Below are 27,736 nucleotides of genomic sequence, written 5' to 3'. Positions count from 1 at the left end.
GTGTAGCAGAAATCTTGCTGTTATTGATCCACCATCAGTTGTGGCATGAGCTGCCATGGCTACCCAAAGTAACAGTCATGATTTAAAAAACCTTAATTGTAAAGATCCTGTTTGTCTTTTAAGATAAATATTTAGGCACAGTAAAATCTGCACAGTAGAGATTGCAATTGTTCAAACAGACAAATCAGTTATATAAACCAATAATTGAGAAATGCTATTGTCTGTACAACAGAGGTTTGACTTACCTTAGTTTCCAGTATATAATAACATGGCATAAAAGACCAAATCAGCTATTCAATAGTTAACATTGGAAAATTAATGTACAACTTTATATGACATGCAGCCACTTAGTCTTGGGCAGGGAAGTAGCAAAACATTGCTTTTTAACAATATAAAATATTTGGGTGCTATTTCATTAAGCAATTAATTGTGTGTGTAGAGTAGTTATAAACAAAAAGACTGCTTAGGTCTGCTAAAACTCTGATAAGATCTAGAACCTGACAGCTATTACAGGGATGATGAAGGTGTTGGTGGTTTTTTGCCCACACCACCCTGACAGAAAAATTAGGAGACGGGTCAATGTCTGGAACTTGTCAGATTAGTTTTAAACACAAAAGAAGGGAGAACAATTTATTATAGTATATAAAAAGAGACTATATCATAAAGTAAAGCATGCCAGGTGCCAGGTACAGAACACCAACATGTGAAGGTTGTAAGTATTGATACAAAGGTAAAGAAACATGTTCATGCTACATCAATCGATTTGTAAAATACTAGCGCTTCCCTTTCCTCCATCTAACCCTTTCACTCTGGACTCTGTGCAACCATTGCACAGGTATCGCCAGATGTGCGGAATCCATGTTAACAGTGTTTTCAGTACCATCACGTAAGATAACCTGTCATGAAGACAAATAACAGCTTTCAGTATTTCAAACACGTGTGGATTTCTTTACTAATACAATGAAAAATACAGCACACAACAGAGAAATTAGTGTTTTACAAGAAGAATTGGAAACAAGATATAGAGATAAGAAACAATCAAAGCCTTGCGATAGACCAATCATGTATATTCATTTTTGTATTATTTTTTATCCACAAAAATAAATATGACAGGAAATATGGGGAAAGTGTACTCTCATAGTACTCATAAGGCAAATGTTAAATGTGAAATGTACTTAGCACAACTGGTACTTAAAAACACATTACAAGTACTGTTACTCATTTATTTATTTTTAATATCACAACTTTTCAACATTGTCATTTGGGGCAGAAACACAGAAGCACACAATTATTCAGAGATGCCTGACAAATAAGCGACTGGGACTTACAGTAAAAAAGCCTCAAGAATTTGCCTGTAGTGATTTCAGGATACCATGATAAACCAAAATCAAGATGGCTCTACCAAAATTCAAACCTGGAACCTCACGAATGTGAATTCAAAATCGTATTATCATGACACCTTGCTCCAAATTTTTTCTATCAGAAAAAAATGCAATGTTTGCTTAAACCACCTTTGTTGAGAAGCATAGTTGATAAGACTACAGTTTGGTAGAATAATTTTTTTACTTGCAAACTAAGTAAGTGGCTGTAGAGTGCACTGAATGAGTTACCTTCACTGCGTGCCCCACACAGTCGGTCACTGGTAGAACTGGTGTCTGTTGAGTGGCCATCATTAACAACTCTACTATTGCTGCAGTCTGATGGCGTACTGCTAGAGTCATTCTGATGAGGTTTAACAGTGGCCTCAGACACCTGCAAAAAATTTCATTAGTGATATGTTACATTTATATTATGTATTTTTTATATTTTTATTTTTTACTAGCTACAGCCCGACATGCGTTACAATGCTTCAGTCATTTTTTTTTTTTTCGTAATTTGTTTGTTATACAAACAAATATCTCTCTCTCTCTAATTCTGTTTCTCTAAGTATACATCTTTCTCCATATCTCTATCTATATCTTCCTCTATATTGCTAAAAATACAACTCTATAGTAATGAATATATAAAAAATAAACATTTGTACCTAAACCTATCTATGTTTTTATCTATCCATTTACCTGCCACAGTTGATAAACATTTTAAGGTAGAAACAATGTATTTGTTTGCAGAAAAACAAATACACACAGACATCACATATACAGCAAAAGGCTAAGAGCAGGCACATATTGTAATCCGGCACCATTCAAGCCGCCTGCGTTCAGATTTGTTTAGGTGAATTCAGGATAATGACCTTGGTCGCCAGTTTGCATCACCATGCTGCCGCAAATTCGAGTTCACTCAGAATTTATTGTTACTGTTGGTTATCATTTCAGTACAGTGTTTGCACCGTTTTCCAGCAGGTCACATTTCGGATTCAAAATTTCACTGGTACAATTCCGTTATTAATTTTTTCAATACGACCAATGCTAATCTATATTTATTTTATAAATGAACAGTTTATTACAACATATTTTAAATACTATTGTACTATATACTTATATTTCTTTAGTAGTCCCTGTTAAATTCCAGATTGGCCCGGCTAAACCCAGAATAGTGATAAGACACTTTTCATCACTTGAGAAGTTTATGTTGATATATAATGATTTGGAATTTTTGTTTTTAAGTTTGTTTTATTGCCAACATTGGAGATGAATTAGTCCCTTAGATTGAAAGTTTGTATTTATTTGTAGTAAAAAAAAAATTGGTTTTCGACATGACGTCTAATAAATCGATGAACGCCGGCTGCACGCACAAAAAAGTGTCCCATAACGCACATTGTCCCACTATGGATGTCTCACTACGGATGTGTCCTGTTATGCTCATTGTACGCATGCGTGGCATCTCTCTTCCGCTCGATTGGAACAACCATCGATTTGACTTTTCAATCATATTTTCGTCGTTTGAATTATTAATATTATGTAATTTAACGATCGTCCACCGATTTTCAGAACAATCGGTACGATTATTTAAAAGTAATGTTGAATATTCAAATACGTTTTTAACAAACAATGGTGTTTTACAGTTACACATAATAATTCAAATTACATTCGGGATCTTTTGCACAATGTTTTAAAAAATATTGTAACACATTATAAATAAGTTTGGTGTATTTGGGATGCGTGTTATAAAATTGTGTTATAAAAACGAAATAATATTATTCCCCTACCGTGAACAAAATTTATATATATATATATATATATATATATATATATATATTAGTGGTGCACCGATATGACTTTACCGATTACCGATTCGATTACCGATTATGAGAGCAATAATCGGCAGATACCGATTCAGTTACCGATTATAATGAAATTTTTTTAAGTGTAATAATGCACACAAAAATTTTTATTCCCATGTGATTTGAATAACAAGATTAGGTAAAATTGAGAATACAGTTATAATAACAGTATAAAAATATATAAAATACACTATTATGTCATTGCAAAGTGTAAATTAAATTAACTTCTATTTAAATATTTATTGTAAACAACTTGAACTACAGTCTAATAATTGTAATTTACAATGGGTAAGTTTTTGTTGCGGAAAACTAGCATTATTATCGACTATCACATAAGGTTGCATCAAGAAATTACCGTTTAGCAATGTAAACATGCTGCTTTATTTTGTTCACTTGAGTTTATAGAAAAATGTTTCCACACTTCACTTTTTTTCTCCCTACTCGCCATCTCACTATAATTATATAAAAATTATAAAAAACCAATTCTAGCACATGTTATTTTATTTATGTTGACTGAATATATAAAATTATAAATACTTTTTCACTTATCACGTCACATACAAATAACCATAGAGTAAATAAAGTACTAGTACAGAGTGGACACTCAATGCTATTGCAGTTCTACGTTTTTTTTATTCAGAAATGCGCTAGTTGCTATACAAAAACGCAAACTTGACAAACAATAAAACAAAGTTGCAATGGCTTAAAACCGAGATAAAGTACCTTCTGGAGTAAGACTTACGTTTCAAATTATAAGTAAATTTTAATTTAAATACAACATTGATCCTAGAAAGTACAATTTGCAGTTAATATGCTTAAAACAATAATTTGAATAGTAGGGAAATTTGCAGCTTCAACTGAATGTTGGCAAGCTTGTGACTTGTTTCGTGCATGCATTAATATTTATAAAAATATTGATTTTATTTTTTTTCCCCCTTATAAGTAAATCATTTTACTAAATATCGGTAAACGTAACATATAATGATTTAGGAGAGCAATATTTTTAAAACAATAAGTAAATTTCTTACCTTCGGGACAGTGTTTGACTTAACCTTATTTCGGTTAAAAATGTTTTCTTTACGTAGCATAACATTTGTTAAAATGCATAACATGTAACATATTTTCGGATTATAATAAATCGCTGCCTTTTTTTATGTCCAAGAAATAATTTCTGTTCTAGTAGAATCACGTTGATTGAAGTTAAGGTTAGGATTTTCGTAGGTACCTACCGAATTGCATTACAAATCGCAAACAAAATGCATAAAAAAACGTGCAGAAGTATATAATCATTAACACAGGCAATGTGTATTTCTGGCAAATTTATCTGCCTATGATGTACAATTTTTTCACAAAAACTGAAATGAAGCTGTTACCAATGGCATCTAATTCTTTATGGATTAGGTGAAAGTACAAATCTTTATCGTATCTTCACTTCTTGAAGACACGTGTGTAGCAATAAATTAAGAAAAAAAAACCTTAATTTCAACATAAAAATTTAAGACACTTAATTTTTTCGCAACCCTCACCTCAGTAATTGTTCCGTATCACGTATCCAAGTATATCCCTTGATCCTGTTGGCATGATCATGTATGATTTATCCGGTGGCACATTATGCTTGCTGTTTTAATTAATGTTAAAACAGCAAGCATCATTACCACAGGATCATGCCATTTATTAGTATCAAGGGATAGACTTGGATACGCATTACGAAATTTTTACCCACACCTCCCTCTCGACCTAAAAATAAAATTCATACAAAACATTTAGACTAATTAAAGTACATAAGCAGCAAGTTTGAGCAGAATTTGAGACTCAGTGACATTTAGAACAGTACCTAAGTATTTATGTATTGTGTGCTTGTCCTCAATGTGCGACTACACACTACCTAAAAAGAGGAAATTCTGTAGGGCATGAAAACAAAATGCTCATCACTATTTTAATTACACAAAACTTTTATTTTGTTTCGTTTTAATAATTTACACATACCTAGTTTCGTCAAGCGGAAACTTAAAGTAAAGTTAATTATTATTATCTCTTCTCTTGTTGTAGCAGTAGTTAACACAACACGTAGCTGAATCAGGCATGTTTCATAACAGTGATTTATAAAGCAGTTCATGAAATCATTGATATTATTTAACGAGATTACTATTTCAACATGATTGAAACAAAATTTCCTTAGAAATTTTTTATTAACCTAATATCACTTAATTCAACGCCGATGCCATTAATTATAGTGTTGATGGATAAACAAGTGGTTCAACGTGCCAACGAAAACTCGTTTATTTTCTTTTACGTAAATATATTATTTTCATTTCAACAATATCAATTTATGCCATAAATTTGATAAAATGTTAAAACAAATGTAATAATTATTTAATCAACGTGGTATTTTGATTATAATTTTTGTGCTCAGATGTTGGATAAAGCTGTATAGCAACTAGAAAAATGCGTTTGCTATATGAAGTGTCCCCCCCCCTGCAAATAACACAACAACGGATAATGTTACCAAAGACGCCTATAACGAGTTGGTAAAATGCAGTGATAAACTCTAGAAGGTATCGGGACCACGATTTTGAACCGCTACTACGACTCGAAAAGATCGATTGTCATAGAATCCACTGCAACTGTTTGTGGTATTTTGATTGCGTGCCATCTATTTTACGTCTCTGGCTATAGGTAATGAACAAGGCCACTAAAGAAACAAAAGACAAAACGTAAATAAACGTGTAGGAAAAATGTATTTTTTATTGTTGGAGGCAATGAGATTTATTAAACTTAACGAAATATCTGTAATTATGATATGACGGAGTTAGATGAATTTTGTAATATATACAAATATTACGGTATTTCGTCCTAAAATGTGTAACAAAATATTACACGGTAAAAACCTTCTTAATTACGCCGGGACGTAAATAATCGGCAAAGTAATCGTTAAGATAATCGCCGATTACGATTAATCGGTAAGTACCCATAATCGCCGATTACGATTCATCGGTACCCGCATCGGTGCACCACTAATATATATATATATATATATATATATATATATATATATATATATATATATATATATAACATATATATAACATATATAACATATATATATATATATAAAGAGAGAGAGAGAGAGAGAATGTTGTCACCAGTCCCTCGCCCACTTCCTTCGCTTCCTCGTCCCAGCAGCTACCTGTGAGTCATCTAGTCCTCCGAGCCAGCTTAGCAACGTAGCGTGACAGGAGTGGTGGTGTTTAGTCCTGTCAACTGTCCAGGTTACTTGATGGTCATAGTCCCGTTCCTGCCTGCCAGCCTCCCTCCCTCCCGACCTTGTACCAGTTGTGACGATACAGGGCTTCATTATCTTCCATCTACACAGCAGAGATTAGCTTGCTCCTTTCAGATGGTACAGTATGCCACAAAAGTTTCGCTTTCAGGTGGAAGAGTATTTAATTTAAGTCTTTCCCTGACACATCACCACACATCAATGTAAATAATCGTTTGTTTCATAAGTAATTACTTAACAGGTACCACAAAATGTTAGTAAAATTTATTTATGGAAAAAAAATTATAATTTTTTTCTTCTTTGGAATTTATTGCAAAAATCGTAGTGCGCACTATACACAAGTAAATACGGAAGAAATTGAAAATTGTATACCTAAACTATATTATTAAGGTAACGGAAATAGCACAAACATAAGATAAACTACGCTGCATTTTGTCAATTAGCATAACCACTCGATCATTTCCAACCTTCAATAATATAACAGATGCAAACTTACGTGTGTGGTTTTTGAGGTTATTTATCTCTATTTGATATCAGGTGTATACACTATGCACTTATTTTATAATTTTATAAATACACATGCGATTTTTTTTAATACATTGGCCTATGTAATTTTTTAAAATAAATTGTGATTTTTTTTAATAACATGCAGTGAAGTTTATTGTGGGACTGGGATTCAAGATTCGATGACAAACACTCAGAATTCGAACAAGGATTCAGATTCGACCATAATGTGGATTCGTCCCATCCCTAGTTAAAATATATATACATAAATTTATTTATTTATTTATTTAAAAATAGCTTCAAAGTTCTTGCATACAAATGCCAAGTTTGCAAGAAATTTGTTACTATTTTGGGTTGCTTTGCAGAGTCAACCTGAAATGTAACAAAACAGCTACCCAGCCGCGGGGCACGAAGATTAAACATCGCCCTGAGAACTATCTATTATGAATTTTCAGCGATTTTGAATTGATTGAGGTAACAGGTTTGCTACACATTTTTGAATATGGAATTCCCTGACTTTTCCAAGTTTTCCAGTCCATATAGAAAATTTTCCAAGCCATTACATATGATTTGAATCGTACTTGCAAAATTATTTTGAAAAAATTGTATACTGCTTTTTTTTTCCCAGCATGTTTGTAGCAAGACTATCTGTTAATTGGTATAAGACATGACCTTGCAGAAAGTTCATCTCTTAGCATTAGTTAACTTAAGTACACTTTTCAATGAGTGGTTTAACTATATGCTATTATACTTAAAGTACGTAGAACATGTTGATTGTCAAAAATGTATCAAAAGATGAATTTGTAATATTCATTTGTAAAGGCCCACAAACACAGCCATAAAAGGATTAAATTTAAAAAGTATTTACCCATTACAAAGAAATAATGGTAAAGCTGCTAATTTGCAAGATTAAAATTGCAAAGATGACATGGTTAAAGATAGGTATTAAATATTCACAGCATAGAGATTAAAACCTTGTAATTAAAGTATAACTAAGTCATTTAAGGAATTCACATATATGATTTGTCTTTGGAAGTCAGCAGAAGTTTTAAATTGTTTTAATTACTATCTCAATGGTTTTATACTTATGTAAATACTTGTTATATATTTGATTAAATAAATAGTCTGTGAAACTAATACAAAATAGTAACAAAAACAATAATTTATAAATTATAGAGGAATTTGATCGTAAGACAATGAGCTTATTTTTCATGATAGGTCAGAGGTTTTAGAAAATCAATAGCAATCAAAAGACAACCTTTTATTAGAATGTTCAGGCAACAATGAGCCTTCCTACTAATTTATTTGCACACGGAGATACTTGGTCTCGCAGCAACGGTTCTGCGGTATGAATTGTAGGCAATTTTGCATATTAATTTCCAAATTCTACTAATTATTAGGTATAAATGAATAAGTCACAAGCATGTAAATTTAAATACAAATTTGCAGTACCTACACCTCAAATTACTGGATTTATTGAATTTAGAACAGAACATCTGCTCCAATATTAACAACTCCGTCGCCTAGGTACGCAGTTGCATGGGAAAATAAGTCCCAATGGACCAGCGGACCACCCGGGTCTATGCCGCACATCTGAGGCATACAATTTATATTTAAACGTCCTAAAGAAAAATTATTAAAAACAGGTTAAAAATTACTGTGGCACGGCCCCGACATCCAGATGTAAAATTATTTGCCTGCAACTCCTTTTGGCAGAGTACTTGAACAAAGACTGATGAAACTCAGCACATCACCAAGCTTACAGACATATTCACTTAGTTAGGGACTTCCCCGCAATACTGCTTTGCTATTGGCTACATATATTATTCTTACAGCTACTATCGCGTGATAGTTAGAAGGCTTCCCCAGTTCTCTCACATGTCTCTGTCCTTCTCTCACCCCTCTGTCTCTTTCTAATCTAATACAGAATTATGGGATTCCCCAGTCCTGGCGAATGACAGTCTCTCTCTTACACAGTATGCGATAAATTATCGTCTATCATTTCAGCGCTGCTGTGTAGCAATGCATCTTTCTTTCTTTTACCAAACCCATTGTCCAATGATTTAAACCTGTCACTAACACACTATGAACCACATAAGTAATGTAATTTATATTTTCAAAGAGACTATTAAAAGAAAACAACATATTAAAATCCACACTTACATAAAAAGTAACCCAGCCAACCAAGTGAAAACCAGTAAAATTAGAGAAAAAGGCTTTTTGAAATAAAATAATAAAATATCAAAATTAAAAACAAGATATGGCATATGGGGATATAATATAAATGTGACCTTGAACTTACATAACCAACTGATCCCTTCTGAATGACAAAAATCATATTTATTTATTGAACAAATACTGGGGCAGGGTCTCGCAACATTACAAGGTTGCAGCTTCAAGAACTAATACAATTAGTGGCATATCATGTAGACAGATCTACATTTAGTATGAGTAAGCCCCTGTGTGTCAGACAATAACAAAACACGAAGGAAAGATGTAGCTGAAGAGGAAAAGAGAGAAGAGAGAGCTAGAAGAGAGAGAGTCACCTTGGCAGGACGCAGATCTGGCTGGGTGAGCGGCAGAGAGAAGCTGGCGTGCGGCAGGGGCAGCGAGTGAGACACCTGCACTTTGGCTTTGTGGGCGGGGGGAACGTGCTGGAAGGCACTGCCACCGCTCGACCCCAGGCGCGCGGGCAGTGGGGGAGGGGTGTCCACAACCACCTTCGCAGTTGCTGTCCCCTCGCAGCCCACAGTGTCCAGCAGCTCGTACCAGCGGTCATCACTCGAGTGGCCGCTGGACGAGCTGGTCAGAGTTCCCTAGAGCCCATGGCACAATACCACTGTCATGGCTGCCAACTAACTGCAGGTATGCCAGGGTGTACTGTTTTATCCTCAACGTATCTTAGAGTCCTGGCCAAACTGCTCTATGCAGCAAACACTATTTAACTTTTTCTCCTGACTCAACAGTACATCTGGCAAAATAAAAGATATGATACATTACAAATCAGTACTACCAAACACATTTGAACAAACATGCAAACCATGCAAAATTGACTATAAAAAGTCTTCCTGCACAACATAGGCCTACAGTTTGCACTGTTATCATTTACATCAACGCTAGATTAACCAATACATCCAGTCTCAAACACGATCACAAATGTATTTGTTTTATATAGCTTTGAAATAAAACAACCAGAGATGTGCGAGTACCCGATATTTTCGGGTACGGTTTGAAACCACAATTACCCGAACCCGGAATCATTGTACGTACATGGATTTGAACAGTATTACGAATATTCACAAAAGTTATAAATTAATTTAATACGACTCAAAAATACTAGCAGTGAAAAATAAAATTAGGCTACTATTACGTAAATTTATAATATGATGTATCAAAGAAAGATATGTATATTAAATAATTAACACAGTGACATTAAAAGATTTTCGAGATTTCGGGAGTTTAAACTATAATTACGAATTTCGTCGTATAGCAAAACTATAAACTAAAAACAATTACATATCCACAAGAAAAAAACGTCTTGGCTATTTATTGGAGAAAAAATGGTTTAGTTTGCTGAAACGTTTATAAAACTGAGATATCCCTGTGGCATGCAGTTTATTACGATTGAGTTGGAGAATCGAATATGTTTTGGTTTTCATATTTTAAAGTGTTTATTATTAATTAAGTTTACATAATTATAAACATTTGAATCTTAGTGCCAGTAGTTACAGTTAGAAAAAAGAGAACACATTATTTTTAAATTAATCAGTTATTTTTAATTATTCTGTGCTTAATATTCGGAATCGGATTCATATCTCAAATATTGCCAGGGATTCGAATCGGATTCGAACCAAACTGGAAATCAAGGATTCACACATCCCTAAAAACAACACCAATTATCAACTGCAATCAGGCTAAAAACATATACATATTTGATTCCTCCTCAATTATATCAAAGTAAGACCAAGTTGCTCCCTTATGGGAATGTCAGTGAAAATAAGATATGGAATACTAACAAAAAATTATTTGATGACCAACATACATACTGTTTTAAAAAATGGCATGCTATCCATAGTATGAAAATTACTGATATATTTCTGTTTAGAAGTTAGATATTTATAATTTCTCTTTTTTCCAGGTTTCGAATATACTTTTGAATTCTCTGAGTTTTCCATGTTCTCAAGATTTTCCCCATTTGCTGGAAACCTGATGAGTGTATAGTTCTGAAAAAAATAAATTAATTTAAAAAGTTAAAAAAAAAAAAGTCAATAATCTCATCACTGATTCCCGCCTCAAAATTAAATCTGACATGAAAAAAGCCTCATTGCCTGTTTAGGTATGGACTGTTAGAGGCACAATGAAACATAGGCAGAGGATATAAAATCTTATTTTCATGCTGCTTCAGCTTTTTTTAAAAGGTAAAATGTATTAAAAAGATCATCGGTAGACGTGCTAGAGTGACACTCAAAATTAATTACTATCATACATAACAATGAAATATGTTTGTTCCCCACAGTGATAACTGGTAACATAAAGATCATCGGTAGACGTGCTAGAGTGACACTCAAAATTAATTACTATCATACATAACAATGAAATATGTTTGTTCCCCACAGTGATAACTGGTAACAAAGATCATCGGTAGACGTGCTAGTGACACTCAAAATTAAAAACTATCATACATAACAATGAAATATGTTTGTTCCCCACAGTGATAACTGGTAACATAAAGTTCAAAAAATTACAACTATTGAAATCCTACTAGCAGCATGGAAGCTGCAACATAGAATAAGTTACTTAGGAAACCACTAACAGTTTAATAAAATGGTTTTCTTCGTAACTGGGCAAAACTAAAAACCATCTACCTATGCACGCACAACAAACCTCAGGATTAGCTGGAAAGCGAGAGTCGGTAAAGGACTTGTTGCTGCTGGCAGTGCCATATCCCGAGCTGTTGCTGGATCGAGGCGGGGACACGTTGCGCTCGTACCAGCGCCGATAGTTCCCCGGCACAACGGACTGGGGCTCTTGGGGCTTGCGAGAGGGACTGATGCCCTCCTCCGGACTCGGAGAGGACACATTCTCGTAGTCCCCCTCGAAGCTGCCCCAGGTGAGGCGACAGCTCTGTGCCGAGCAGCCCCTGGGACAAGCACAAACATACCTCACCCACCAATAAAGGCATTTGTGCTTCCAATAATACTGAAAGAACATCAGTTTATTAACTCCACAGCACTTCATTAGTTCCTTTTGGACTAGTATCCACATACATGGTTGGCACACCTGTCGGGCAATTCAACTGTTGACAACCACCCTCCTAGCCTTTCTGGGTGCTTTAAGCACTGCCAAGGCAATCCAATCATGTCCTCTACCCTTGCACATGCCCTCCAAAATTCCCAGCCTGAACGTTGTGTAAAGGGCGACTGGCACCTTGAATAAGAGCAAGGCTGACACTGTCAAGGTCAGTTCATCAAGGAGTTTAAAAGCTAGCACTCCACTGAATATACTTTAGTACAACATGTAAAGTTCTTCAGGCAAACTGTTATGTATATTGTATAGTTTCCGTGTAAATAGACCTTGGACATTATAAACATTGTTGGCATTGGTCAACACACTTGAGTTTTGAATCTCGCGCGCCGCGCTGCTGGCGATAGTGGCGCTGCTACTTGGCTGCTGTGAGTTGGCTGCCCTGCTTCCTCCGGAAGTCAGTTGTTCTACAAAGGCATGGTGGTAAGTGGTGCTATCGGGTACTCTTGCTATTTGGCGACATCGGTCGCCAAATTAAATAGTTTTTGTGCAATTCGCTGTTTTATAGTCCATTAATGAACATTTTTGGTCCTCCGGGCCGGATCTAGTTCCGGTATTTTCGTTCGTTTTTTTTGTGTAATTTTCGTTCGTGCTATCGCGGCGTTGTTAGCCTCGTGTGAAGTGAATTCTCGCACATTGACTAACAGTTTGTGACTCTGAAGTGCTCGTTTTGGTTGGCGGGAGCAGCGATCAGTGTCTCGGCTGTGGTTGAAACGTTTTAACTAGTTCGTTCGACGACTCTAACCTCTAGGTTGAGGTTATGTCTTCCGTTTCATTTGAAAACGATCGTTGAACCCTTTGGTAGTCAATCACCATGGCTGAAGGGCAGTCGGCGCTGGTGCGCATCCGTCTTGCTGAAGGTCGTATTAAGCGAGCCTTTGATCTCGCGCAGATGGTTCCCAGTGATAGCTCAAAAATAAATTTGTTTCGCGCCACAGCGCGCGACCTTCACTGCGTCCGAGAAAGGTTCGAAACGGACTTCGTCATCGTTGAAACAACCGCAACGACCGAAGATGGATTCGATGCTGAGGCGCACACCGCACGCTTGGCTGACTTTGAAGAAAAATATTTCGAAGTGATGTCAACATTGGAAGCCATTGAGGAGGTCAAGGTAGTATCACCAGGCACACCCACTACTCAGGTGAGCAAATCTCGTGTGGCTCTTCCAAAAATCTCTCTTCCCAAGTTTGATGGGAGCCCTCAGCAGTGGGCTAATTTCTCTAATTTATTTGTCACCCTGGTAGCCAACAATGCTGATATATCATCAGTGGAAAAACTGGCCTACCTCAAGACCGCCCTTAATGGGGAACCACTTGGAATGGTGCAATCTCTGCCGATCTCTGAAGCGAATTACGAGGTCGCGTGGAAGCTTCTTGTTGGCCGCTACGAGAATAAGAAGCTAATTGTCTCAGTCCATGTAGAGGCCCTCTTGAAGGCCCCAATGGCTGCGTCTGACTCACCCAAGGCTCTGCGCAATTTGTTAACCATTGTAAACGAGAACCTCTTGGCCCTTAGGGCACTGGATGTCCCTGTAGACCAATGGGACTTGATTTTGCTCCCTATTTTGTGCAAGCGGTTAGACTCTGTCCTTCAAACACAGTGGGAGCTTACTCAAACCGATGCCCTTCCAACTGTAAAAAACCTTTTGTCCTTTATCGAAACCCATTGTCGGGCCCAGGAAACTGTGACAGCTTCTCGGTCACATGTTCCAGGTGCAGGACCTACACAGTCAAGGAACCAAATGCCAAGCTGGAGACAGGCTCGTCAATCTGTGAAAAGTTTGGTCAGCTCTCCACAATCATGTTGCGTTTGTAACAGTACCCATGTTGTTTTTAAGTGCCCTAAATTCATCAAGAGTAGTCCCAAGGACAGATATAAGATAGCTAAGGAGCACAAATTATGCCTGAATTGCTTGTCACCATCTCACGCATCCAAGGATTGTTCATCATCATCGTGTCGTTATTGTGGATCCAGGCATCATTCTCTGTTGCACTTCGAGCAACAGACAGCCATCAACCCTGGTCCGGGCAAGGATGCTTCAACCACACTCATTGAACCAAACCCTGCAACTGTTGCAGTTGCTGCCGCTCTACCAAGTGAAGCAAGAACAGTGTTATTATCAACAGCACAGGTACACGTGTTTGATTCAAGTGGAACTCCAATGGTCGTGAGGGCTCTGTTGGATACTGCCAGCCAAGCTAGCTTCGTCACAGAGAGCTGTCTGCAAAGATTGAGGCTTACTCGTAGAAGATCTCATCTACCAGTACAAGGTTTAGCTAACACTTCAGTGAATGTGGCCAAGTCATGCGCCTCCATTGTTATGGCACCAGTTGGTAGCACGAGCCCCCAGTTTGCAGTAGATGTATTTGTAATTTCGAGAATCACCTCCAATTTGCCAAGTGCCAAGCTGAGCGCCAGGGTCCGTGGTGCAGTGGCACATTTGAAACTTGCCGACCCTGCATTTGACACCCCTGGTCCTGTTGATCTGTTAATTGGTGCAGAGTTAGTTCCTAGACTCCTTACTGGGGCCAAAATTGACGGTTCTCCCGTAGCTCTGGACTCTGTGCTTGGGTGGATACTGATGGGACAGGTGGACACACAAGTCCCATCATTGACTGCAACATCTTTGTGTATCTCTCTTCTCACTTCACACCCTCCTTTGGATGAGGTAGTAAAAAGGTTCTGGGAATTAGAGGAGTTTCCTGCGACAACACACAAGTCTCCTGAAGATGTCAAATGTGAGGAATGGTTCAGTAAAACTCATCTGAGGTCTAGAGATGGGCGTTACAGTGTATCACTGCCCTTTCGGCAACCTCTTCTGAAATTGGGTGCGTCAAGGCCGCAGGCTCTTAACAGATTTCTTCGTCTTGAAAATCGTCTCAAGTCTGATCCCAAATTGAAGGCCATGTATTCAGAGTTTATGAGTGATTATGTAGCTAGTGGTCACATGGAAGAAGTAACAGAGTCACAGATTCCGTCAGAGTCGTATTATATTCCCCATCACTGTGTGGTTAAACCTGAAAGTTCAACTACAAAACTGAGGGTGGTTTTTGATGCATCCGCCAAGAGCTCTTCAGGTGTTTCGCTGAACGATGCGCTCTTTACTGGCACCCGGCTTCAACGGGACATAGTTGACCTATTGTTGAGTTTTCGTCTGCATGTAGTAGTCTTCACTGGTGACATCAAACAGATGTACAGACAGATAGGTGTACACACTCGTCATCAGGATTATCAGCGCATTGTTTGGAGTTTTAATGATGCTGAACCTGTGAAGGATTATCGTCTCAAGACTGTAACCTATGGTGTCTCTGCAGCACCGTTTCTCGCATTACGTACACTTCAACAATTGGCACAGGATGAAACCGAGCACTTCCCAACTGCATCACAGGTCTTACTTCCAGATGTCTACGTTGACGATGTTGTCACTGGATCTAATTCGGTTGATTCTGCCTTGACCATTCAGAGGGAGCTTATAACACTCCTAGGAAAAGGAGGCTTCAAGCTGCGCAAATTTATGAGCAACCACCAAGCTCTTCTGGATTGGTTGCCAGTGGAGGATATTGAGATCCCACAACCATTTTCATTGGATTCGGACGATTGTGTCATTAAGGTCTTGGGTCTGCAATGGAATCCTGTATCGGACACATATTCCTACAAGATACAGCCTAGTTCTGGCAATGCCACAAAAAGGACAATCCTGTCAAATCTGGCTAGGATTTTTGATCCTCTTGGGTGGCTCACCCCACTGAGTATGTTTGCAAAGCACCTGATCCAAGTCTTGTGGGCACGGAACCTGGGCTGGGATACTGAACCACCGGATGACATCCTAAGCAACTGGAAGAACTTCAACACTCAGCTGTCACAACTGTCATCAGTTACCATTCCCCGACTGATTCGAGGACAGGCAGGAGGTTCCTACCAGTTGCATGGATTTTCGGACAGCTCCGAAATTGGTTACGCAGCAGTTGTGTACTTGCGCATTGACAACCCTGATGGTACAGTTCTGGTACACTTGCTGATTGCCAAGTCGAAGGTAGCGCCACTCAAGGTTCAGTCGCTGCCTCGCTTAGAACTATGTGGGGCCCTTTTGTTGGCTCGCCTGCTTCACCATGTCATTGATGCCTATGGAGCGACACTGCACTTCAGTTCGGTTACTGCCTGGACTGATTCACAGGTAACTCTTGCCTGGATAAACTCTTCTCCACATGAGTTAAAGACCTTTGTGGCAAACCGGGTTAGTCACATTCAAGAGCTAACTCGTCCAGAATGGTGGAAGCATGTTCGTTCTGAACATAACCCGGCAGACTGTGGATCCCGTGGGCTTCTGCCAGCACAAATTGTATCTCATCCTCTGTGGTGGTCTGGCCCTTCATGGCTGAAGAAGGCTGAGGACCAGTGGCCTGAAGGTATTCCGTGCATTAAGGCTTCTGACGTAATCCTGCTTGAAGGGAAGGTAGTGGCATTGGGAACTTTTATCTCCCCTGGGGACTTGGACACATTATTGGAACGTTTCAGTCGGTTGACAAGGCTGTTGCGTGTTACTGCCTGCTTGTTCAGATTTATCAACAATTGTCGTCATCCACTGGAAGGACGGGCCATAGAAGAGCTGTCATCGAAGGATCTAAACACTGCCCTAGAGTTCTGGATACGTTATGTTCAGTCCATGTGCTATCGAAGTGATTTAATTGCCTTGAAGAAGGATCAAATCACCTCCCCACAACTTCGTAGATTGCTACCGTTCATTGACTCCAAGGGAGTGATTAGGGTGGGCGGCAGACTGTCTCATTCGGATCTGCCCTTTGAGCAGAAGCACCCAGCCCTTCTTCCTAAATCGAATCCCCTGACAAGACTGATCATAGGTCATTACCATGAAGTTAATCAACATCCGGGAATACAAGCACTCCAGGCCATTCTCAGGGAGAAGTTCTGGATTATGGGGGACAAGCGTGCAATCACCAACCTTGTGCACCGTTGTGTGCGTTGTTTTCGTGCATCTCCATCATCAGTTGCTCCGCTGATGGGAAACCTTCCAGCTATGCGGGTTCAGCAGGTAAAACCGTTCTCAAGGTCGGGGGTTGATTACGCTGGTCCATTCTTGATTAAGATGGCCCGTCTTCGCAAGGCTGCTGTGCTGAAAGCATATCTATGCGTGTTTGTCTGTTGCGCAACAAAGGCAGTACATATCGAGCTAGCCTCGGACTTATCGACAGATGTGTTTTTGGCTGCCTATAAACGTTTCATTGCACTTCGAGGACGTTCCTCGGACATCTACAGCGATTGTGGCACCAACTTTGTTGGGGCACGAAATCAGCTCTCCGAACTACAACAACTCCTCACGTCGTCTTCCCATCAAACAACAGTGGCTTCATCGCTCGCACATCTTGGTGTGACTTGGCATTTCAACCCGCCAGCTGCTCCTCACTTTGGGGGTTTATGGGAAGCGGGTGTCAAGTCGTTCAAGTCCCATTTGAGGAGGGTGATAGGAGAGCAGATCCTAACGTACGAGGAGTTAAACACAGTATTGGCTCAGGTTGAAGCAGTGTTGAACTCAAGGCCGTTGTGTCCCCTCAGTGCGGATCCCAAGGACTTCACTCCTCTGACCCCAGGCCATTTCCTGACGCTGGAACCGTTAGTGACAATACCCGAACCAGATTTACGTCAGGTAAAAATGAACTGTTTGCATCGCTGGCAGCTTGTATCCCGACTACATCAAGATTTCTGGCATCGCTGGCATCGGGATTACCTGCACACGCTGCAACAACGTAGCAAATGGCAGAAAAGGGCGTCAGGTCTTGCCCCCAACCAGATGGTGCTGGTCAAGGAAGACAGGCTTCCACCTCTGCAATGGCCGCTGGGGCGCATTGTTGATCTTCATCATGGAACGGACGGCGTGGCACGAGTGGCCTCTGTACGCACTGTCACAGGCACTGTCAAACGGCCAGCAGTGAAATTATGCCCGCTCCCCTGTGACTGTTGAAATCGGTGATTTCAAGGTGGGCGGTATGTTATGTATATTGTATAGTTTCCGTGTAAATAGACCTTGGACATTATAAACATTGTTGGCATTGGTCAACACACTTGAGTTTTGAATCTCGCGCGCCGCGCTGCTGGCGATAGTGGCGCTGCTACTTGGCTGCTGTGAGTTGGCTGCCCTGCTTCCTCCGGAAGTCAGTTGTTCTACAAAGGCATGGTGGTAAGTGGTGCTATCGGGTACTCTTGCTATCTGGCGACATCGGTCGCCAAATTAAATAGTTTTTGTGCAATTCGCTGTTTTATAGTCCATTAATGAACACAAACAATTGCAGATATAAGCTCATTATTGTCTCTTGGCACAATACAAGGTCTCAAACAGATTCACAGACCAAATTGCTGCAGGAATGTCCGACTTCTCTAATGGTTTCTCTGGGCTTCCCTCGACAGCCTTCTGCCCAGCAGAAGGTTGGACAAGAACAGAACAAAACAGGCCTGGGAAAGCTCTCACATACAGCTTCAGCTGTAGCTGTAGCTGTAGATCACTACTTAAGTCTAAATTAGCCGAGGTGAATAAGGGTTGAACTCCTCACCTATTCCCTATAGGTTAGAAAGAAGGAACTCAGCTGAGGCACAGCATCAAGCACAAGTGCCACAAACCCCAGCTGTATCACGATCACTCTTCACACCAACGTCATACATTGACCAAAGAGGAGCTACCTAAGAATGGTCTTGGAACTATGTACTCAAGGTTTGCAGCTCTCTCAGTTAGTTACCTTGTTTACTAGTTAAATTAAACACATTTTTGACATCTTCAAAGCAAGTTTCTATTGGACTGCTTACTCCTTAATGTGTATAACTTTATTTTAAAACTGTGTGCTTAAATATAAAACATAAGTGAGTGCATAGCAGGATGGCAGGCCAAGCATACGACTGTGCACAAAATTGGACCATAACTGAATACTTGAGCATTAAGTTAAGCCAGTGAAATTGTGCAATGCTGGTAGTGTGAAAAAATTCAGTGAACAATATTTATTGTTAAAGTTAAAACATTTCCTAGTATATTTAATGTACATATATCTGTGGTCACTTACCTACATAAATATTTATTTTTATAACGGTATTACCTGATAAATGCTGACTAATATCTTGACAATTTTTTTGCCACTACATGACATAAATGAAAATAGTTACAAAACCCCACAAAAAGCAAACCTATTCTGCTCTTATGAGCTGTTCCGTCATGCGTCTGCAACATATATAAAATATATTAATCTCTCGCTATACACATTACCTCCCTTACATACATACAAACATACTATTGGTAGTTGTGAATCAGTATGTTCAAAATTATTAGGGTCAAATAGTTAAAACAATTTTCTATGTTATTGTTAGTTTTATTAATTTTGAATTTAACTTCACACTACAATGTTTGTTACTCTCAATTATTGAGAAACTTATCCGGCAAACTGAAGCCATATGTTTTTAGAATGGTGCAATGCATAGAGGTGGTGCGTGCGTGGCCATCAAGTCTAGATAGTCTGGAAAAAAAATTTCAGTTTTTTTTTTTTACATTGCTTTAACCGTGTTTTTCGGTTATACGTCATTACCCCGGATAATTGGGAATCTATTGTATCTCAAACACAGTTTTGTGATGACAGAATGAAATGTGTAAGTACTACTTATTCAAAAGTTAGTGAGTTTCACTGAACTGCAGACCTAGGTGAATATCATTTTTGTTTAGTTTGAATTGAATAAGAATATGAAATTATTTGTGACTACGAATATTGAATCTGAATACAGTAGAGCACCCCTCAACCGAATCATTGGCGGGGAGGTCTATTCCAGTTATGGGAAAATTCCGGGTAAGGGGAGCTGCGGTAGGGAGGCAAAAAAAAAAAGCCATTAAATGCTGCACATATAAACTTATAAGTATAGCCAAAGTTGTACTGTAAATATTTTCCGGGCTGGTTGAATTACCTTCATTCTAGCAAGCTGGCAAGCATGTGTTTGTTATCTCTGTGGGTGGGTGTGTGCGTGAGCAAAGAGGAAGATGAAGAGGGTTCGGGGGAGGTAGTAGGCCTACAGCTGCAGTGTTGTGTTACTTTTGTGTTGACGTGCTAGTGATTCACACTTCCTGGAGAGTGTATAGTCACTGCCACGCACAGTTTACATTTCACATACACAAGAATAACACTTCAAGCATCTCGTTTAAAAACACAGAAATAGAGAAATTCAGGTTAATGTAGACTGTTTAACCACATATTAATGTACAAATATGTACATAATACATATTTGTACACTAAATTATTGTCTATAAACTGAAAGCATCACACGTTGGAAGTAAATGTTACTGGCTATCACGTGTGTCAGCGTGTATAGTGGGAGTCGGTGTACATACTCTCGGGCCAGCCCGAATTTTCCGTTTACTTGACATAGTGAAACAATAAAACTACTTATAGCATAAACATCTTTATAGTAATTCACGTCCGACAAGAAAACCAAAGGTGTATTTACGCATGCGTAGGAAAGACTGACGATAATTAGCTCTCTGACAGACATGCGTGCGCGCGCCTACAAGACATGTACAGTCAGGCAAAAGCAAAAACGCCTCGTTCCAGTACAGAAATGTTTTGGAGATGTTTTGTAATGTTTTAATTTTTTTGGAAAATTAGTTCCGGATATTGGGAGTTCCGTTTGTGGGAATTACAGTTGAGGGGTGGTCTACTGTAGTAAAATGAGCACTAGAATCCCACTAAAAACATTTTTTCATATCATGTAACTACTTCTGGAAAATTAGACAAATAATATTTAAGTGTAAGGTTAGTTAAGATAAGTATGATACAATAATTGTATGGAAAATGTTTGTTAAAATATTTAAATTATGAAAAGAAAAAAAAAACTTTTTTTTTAATTACGCAGCTAACCTAACTAACCTAACCAACCAACCAAACTTTCAACCAACCTTTCATTTTAGTTTCTGTTTGCCTTATTGTCCACAATTTGCTACATATTGATCCCGAAAATTTTCAAGAACCGCAAACTAAAGTGAAATCCATTGCAATTTATTTTACGAAAAACATGAATCTTTAAATGTTATATTCCCAAATTAGTGATTAAATGAGCTCAGTTTTACGTTTTTAAAACATTGTTATTCACGAATTTTCTTTGTTAACGGCAGCCAAGTAAATTTTATTTTAATTCAACTATATTATAAACACAATTTTTGCCAATTTCATCAGGAATCTTAACCATTATTTACGTTTTTTTAAATATATTTTTTAAGTCGCAACGTCTGTTTCGTCATATATGTACACAGCAAGTAAGTTGCTACTGTATCACATGGTGTTAGATTTATTATGACTATCGATTTATATGCCGTTGAAAGTATGTATAACGATTACTACTTTTAATAGGTACCCATCTCAATGGATTGTCCATGGTTGTTGAGGTTTTTTTTTTCCCCCACTTCTGGTGTGTGTGTGATGAAAAGAATACAAATAATATTTTGTTTCCAAGTTTAAAATTACAAATATGCAGTGTTTTCAATTGTCTATTTAGAATACTTGTTGCATGTTTAAAACATCGCTTATTGTTCATGTTTTTGGTTACAAAGTCTCATTAAACATCAAACAAGGCTATTTATAACTCACAAATGACAATCTCAGTATCGAACGTAGGTATATGACAAACTCACGAGGTATGCTTTGTCAAGTATTCGTAAGCAAACAAATATTGGTTATTTCGAACTGTTAGTATTCGAAGTCGAACTGAATATGAATAGTTTGTTATTCATATTGGAATATTCACACAGGCCTACAGAACTGTGAAACACAAGTGATGTGTTGCCTCTGCGACCAGCACAATGACTCACCTGCGGAGAGAGCCGTCGGGCAGTGGTGGTATGAGGGTAACTGTGACCACCACCGCAGTCTTCAACAGATCCACCATCTGGTCGTGAGACAGCGTCGACACAGCCACCTTGCAGATCTGTTAACAAACATCTTGCTTGTACACACAGTACACACCAATCAACAGCATCTACTAAATACAGTGTTACAACTTTGCCTTCCACACTCTCTAATACTTCTAGCATAAAGTACTTATGAATAACTACTTTAGTCCTGTAAATGTTCTATAAAGATTGGATGAACAATGAGTTATTAATGCAATGACAAAATTTTATCAAGAATAAATAAATTCTGCTGTAAGGATTGGTTTTATCAGGAACTCACCTAGACAGTACATACAGTAATTACCATTACAATGATTTCCCCTCCAATAAGGTCAAATGGTTCGTTCCCACCATTAATAATACTACATACATTGTTTTCATTTTTATTTTTATTTATTTTTTCCCAGTTTAAGATTTTGCCCATAAATTTATTTTCCCATATAAAATGATGTATTTTAAAGTTGAAAACCATTATTTTTAGGATATTACCAGTTACTTATTTAATTAACAGAAATATGAAGTTTGTGTTGTGTCCAGTTTCTTTCAAAGACGTTTTCAATCTTGTAGTCTTTATATGCAACTCATTCATATTTGGTTAGCTTGATTACAGTATAGAGTGAGCTCGCATAGTCCAATATCAATATTGATAGATCACCAATTCCATGCAAACGTGCACGCTCTATCTCGTGCCGAGTGAACTGCATTTAATAGCCTGCATTCTTTTGTGGTTAGTCTGTACTACGAAGATGGACTGACGAGATTTCAGCTATAATAATTAAATTATGCTTTGAGGTTTTATTTGATCGAAATCTCACCTAGACAGTGACCTTCCCCTGGTTTCAAAGGTGAAATAGACAGGGTCCACATAGCTAGGGATCTAAATTTGTTTATACAGTCAAACCTCTATCTATCGTTTTTCAGGGGACCAACAAAAAAATTCAGTAGATGCGGACATTCAATAGATGTGGACTTCACTCTAAGAATTTAAAAAAAAATATTTCAACCTCAAAATTAGTGTCAGAAATATATCAGTTACATGTCATTAAAGTTAAATCAGTTGAAAAATAAATAAAAATGGAAGTATTTTACTTAATTTAATTTACACTTGCAAAAAAAAAAACATACGCACTATAAATCTACATGGAAATTAAAGTCTTTTTCAATATCCTGAAGTCTGAAATAGGTATGTTTACTCATGTCATAAAATGTAGAGCTGTACTGAAGAAGCCGATTTTGCCAATATTAAGTTGAATCGGCATTTCTGCCGACTTCAGATACGCTTGTTAATTTTCGGCCGATATTACTGAAAAACGAGAGAGACTGCCATAACCTAAAAATCCACAATTACCCTTTTCACTTTTCGTAGTAGTACTGCATTCTTTCAGATCGCATTATTTCTTCGCAACATGTGCCAAACGTACATATAAAAATTTAACATCCTATTTTTCAATAAGTTCTTTAATTTTAATATGTCATAAATAAATACATTACCGTCACGGTAAATATACATCTCGGTTGTTACGGTAACTGTAGTGCAAATGTGGTAGCTATCGTGCTTCTGTGGTAATTATGGTATCGACAAAGAATCTTTAGTTCTTTTTATGGTAATTATCTTAGGATAACAATTGGGTTTGTACTGTAGTTATGGTACATCATCCAATTTATTCGTAAGTTGTTGTTCATTTGTCTTTTCTTCATATTTACGTGCTCCATTACTTGGCTGCAGATTTAAGGTGATTTTTACCACCATATACTATCGTTACTGTTTTTATGACGGTTTCTTACTAAGAAATGTATATTTCTGCAAAATCTTTATGGTTAAACGATCATCTATTATAATTTATAGTGACGGGACCACATATTTTGTACGATCAATGCGGACAAAACGATAATTCGAACATCGGTACAAGCGGACTTTTTTAACCTTAGTTGTATGGCAATTTTGCCGGGACCGTAGAGAGTATACGATAAACACGGACAATCGATACATGCGAGTTCGATAGATAGAGGTTTGACTGTAATACAATAATACAATTACATAATTTTTGCAAATACATTAGTATTCACGAATACTACTGCTGGCTGGAGTGAGCTGAACTAAGAGAGAAAGAGGACGGGTAAAAGGTAATGGTGGCTCAGGAAGGAAGTCCTTGCAGCAGCCACACATCACACCACGTCACCGACAGCCAGCTTTCCTTATCCACCCTGCCCGGCCCACTGCCACCTACCATTTGTGAGCTGGTCTGCTTCCGGCAGCCTAGCACATCATTTTGTTATAAAATAGGATTATAAATACTGCCATATTTATGAAATTCATTTAAGTTCAGTAAATTTTTAAAAATATTTTGTATAAAAAAAATATTTTAAACAAGAATTTTAAAAAATTTTACCTCTATTTTATTTTATACCACCAGTACCATTCTGTTTGAGACTTATCCTAGAGATAAATACAGTGAAACCTCTTTAATACAAACCTGAAGGGACCTAAAATTTTGCAGTTTGTATTAACGAGGTTTGTATTAACAGGTGCATATGCTCACATTAATAATAATCGACAAAATCATGCTCACATTAATAATAATCGACAAAATCAAGTATTGATTTTTTACTCGAAAATCAGTCAAATAGAAAATTAAAGAGGCTTGAAAAATTCATTGATTTTTTTCTGCACTTTTTTAGTTGCATAAATGTCCTTTACTGCACTGCAAAGTTTGTCGAAGGAAGACAAGACATCAGTGTCTACATCACTAGCAGCCAAAACATTTTCCAAGACAATTAATGCTGAAGTGGACTTCACGCGAAGAATTTTTAAAAAATATTTCAACATCAAAATTAGTGTCAGAAATATATCAGTTACTTGTCATTAAAGTTAAATCAGTTGAAAAATAAATAAAAATTAAAGTATTTTACTTAATTCAATTTACACTTGCAAAAAAAAACATACGCACAATAAATCTACATGGAAATTAAAGTCTTTTTCAATATCCTGAAGTCTGAAATATGTTTACTCATGTCCTCAAATGTACAGCTGTACTGAAGAAGCCGATTTTGCCAATATTTAGTTGAATCAGCATTTCTGCCGACTTCCGATATGCTTGTTAATTTTCGGCCGATATTACTGAAAAACGAGAGAGACTAACATAACCTAAAAATCCACGATTACCCTTTTCGCTTTTCGTAGTAGTACTGCATTTTTTCAGATCGCATTATTTCTTCGCAACATGTGCCAAACGTACATATAAAAATTTAACATCCTATTTTTCAATAATGTTCTTTATTTTTATTATGTCATAAATAAATACATTACCGTCACGGTAAATATACATCTCGGTTGTTACTGTAACTGTAGTGCAAATGTGGTAGCTATCGTGCTTCTGTAATAATTATGGTATCGACAAAGAATCTTTACTTGATGTAAGTTTTTGGACATACGCCATTGCTAAGAACTTTTTCTGTTGAAGAAAAACTAATAAATAAAATAAATAAAAATACACAAGAAAGACAAAAAACACACAAAATTAAGCAAACAATTGCTGTTGTCAACAAGAATATAAACACCACAAAATATTCCGAAACAGAAATATGGTCAACAAACAAAGAAAAAACAAAGAAAAAAGTACTAAGTGAACAAAAAAACACACAAATGATGACAACACAAAAATATTGAAACCAAAATAATTCAGCACAACAGTTGAAACGAGACAAAAATACGACAAAACGGAAAGACAAAAAAAATACAATAGTTTTACCAAAACAGAAACAAGCGACGTTTCGGGAACTGCTATCTGCTCCCGTCCTCAGGCAGAGACGCACATGGTACGGAAACACAGGTGCGACTAAGGGGCTGGAAAATGAGGGTATTTATCAGAGAAATGGCTACATCTTGCTCAGCCAATGACAGACGAGCTGTCTCCCCATTGGCTGTGCACCATGTAGTTAAAGCGGATTGGTTATGGTGGGTTGAATATTGGCTATTGTTTTGTGCTGCAGGGATGTTTCTCTCTTTATCAAAGGGATCCACATATTTTTTAATTCAATGCTCTGCTGGCTGAAAATATTTTTATTGCTAATAATGAAGGCTGATTCTTTGATTTTCCTTTTTATTTTATCAGATTAGCAATGGCGTATGTCCAAAAACTTACATCAAGTCATGCGCTCCCATTGCACAAATCTTTTAAAGATAACAAAGAATCTTTAGTTCTTTTTATGGTAATTATGTTAGGATAACAATTGGGTTTGTACTGTAGTTATGGTACATCATCCAATTTCATCGTAAGTTGTTGTTCATTTGTCTTTTCTTCATATTTACGTGCTCCATTACTTGGCTGCAGATTTAAGTTGATTTTTACTACTGTATACTATCGTTACTGTTTTTATGACGGTTTCTTTCTAATAAATGGTTATTTCTGCAAAATCTTTATGGTTAAACGATTATCTATTATAATTTATAGTGACGGGACCACATATTTTGTACGATCAATGCGGACAAAATGATAATTCGAACACCGGTACAAGTGGACTTTTTTAACCTTAGTTGTATGGCAATTTTGCCGGGACCGTAGAAAGTATACGATAAACATGGACAATCGATACATGCGAGTTCGATAGATAGAGGTTTGACTGTAGACCATTTACCGTACAAATTATTTGCCGTTAACAGAATTATAGTGAAGCTGCGTGCACGTGATTAAAGTTTCTAAAATTTCATTCGGTTTATCCGATAATAAAACAATAGTACACTACGTGAGCGGACGTGAGGTTACTTCGTAATACATTGATTGACATTAAATATGCTATCCCAGTCTGAAGGGGAATTAAAAGTGTTCGAATAAACGCGAACTTTGAAATAACCGGTATTTTATTAACGAGGTTTCACTGTATCATCCAATATCAGATGCCAGGAATTTGTTTCGGAATAGCAATAATTATACTGCGTTATTTTGGTTCAAACAATTTTTTTTTGCTGAAATTTTTGTTTACAAAAACCATCCCCTAATATCAGCACCACACAGCACAAATAATAGTATATTTCCAAGCCTGTAGAATAATAATTATCAGACTCCATAGTACGTGTACTCACAAGACCCCACTGATAGGCCACAAAAGTTGTGTGTTCCAAGCAGTGTCTAATCTAAGCCAGCTGGCAGCGGTACCTCGACGAGGCGGGAGCCCTGGCGCAGGCCCGCCTGCCACGCGGGCCCCAGGCCCTCCACTTGGGTGACGACCCCGTCCGGCTGCACGTTGAAGCCCAGCTGTCCGCGCTGGTTGCGTCTCAGGGTCAGCTCCCTGGCCTCGCAGCCGCCCGTCACCGCCTGCAGCCTGGCCACTATCTCCAGCAGCTCGTCGTGGTCGGCGCCGTCCCGCGTGTGGATGGTGGTGCACTCTCCCTGGTGGTGGTACACCCTCACGCTGCAACACCCACGCCACCGACTATCACACAACTGCTTCTTACATACTGTACTACATCAACATCAATAAATAATATTAGTGATTCTGACATTGA

The 27,736-nt window shown here is 37.7% G+C and overlaps 1 protein-coding gene across 1 annotated transcript in view; it reads right to left on the bottom strand.

Annotated features, from left to right (window-relative positions):
* Positions 1-27,736, bottom strand: part of LOC134531059 (signal-induced proliferation-associated 1-like protein 2) — a 277,119-nt gene that overhangs the window by 37,026 nt on the left and 212,357 nt on the right. Inside the window, exons 13-17 of the mRNA XM_063366574.1 lie at positions 27,387-27,642; positions 22,153-22,268; positions 11,889-12,144; positions 9,551-9,820; positions 1,611-1,752 (exon numbers count right to left, since the gene is read on the bottom strand). Coding sequence (XP_063222644.1) covers positions 1,611-1,752; positions 9,551-9,820; positions 11,889-12,144; positions 22,153-22,268; positions 27,387-27,642 — 1,040 coding nt within the window. The remainder of the gene's footprint in view (positions 1-1,610; positions 1,753-9,550; positions 9,821-11,888; positions 12,145-22,152; positions 22,269-27,386; positions 27,643-27,736) is intronic.

This window comes from Bacillus rossius, chromosome 3 (genome assembly GCF_032445375.1).
Source record: "Bacillus rossius redtenbacheri isolate Brsri chromosome 3, Brsri_v3, whole genome shotgun sequence".
NCBI classification, from domain to species: Eukaryota; Metazoa; Arthropoda; class Insecta; order Phasmatodea; family Bacillidae; genus Bacillus; species Bacillus rossius.
The sequence above is the reverse complement of the archived record's forward strand: the minus strand, read 5'-3'. Positions and strand labels throughout refer to the sequence as shown.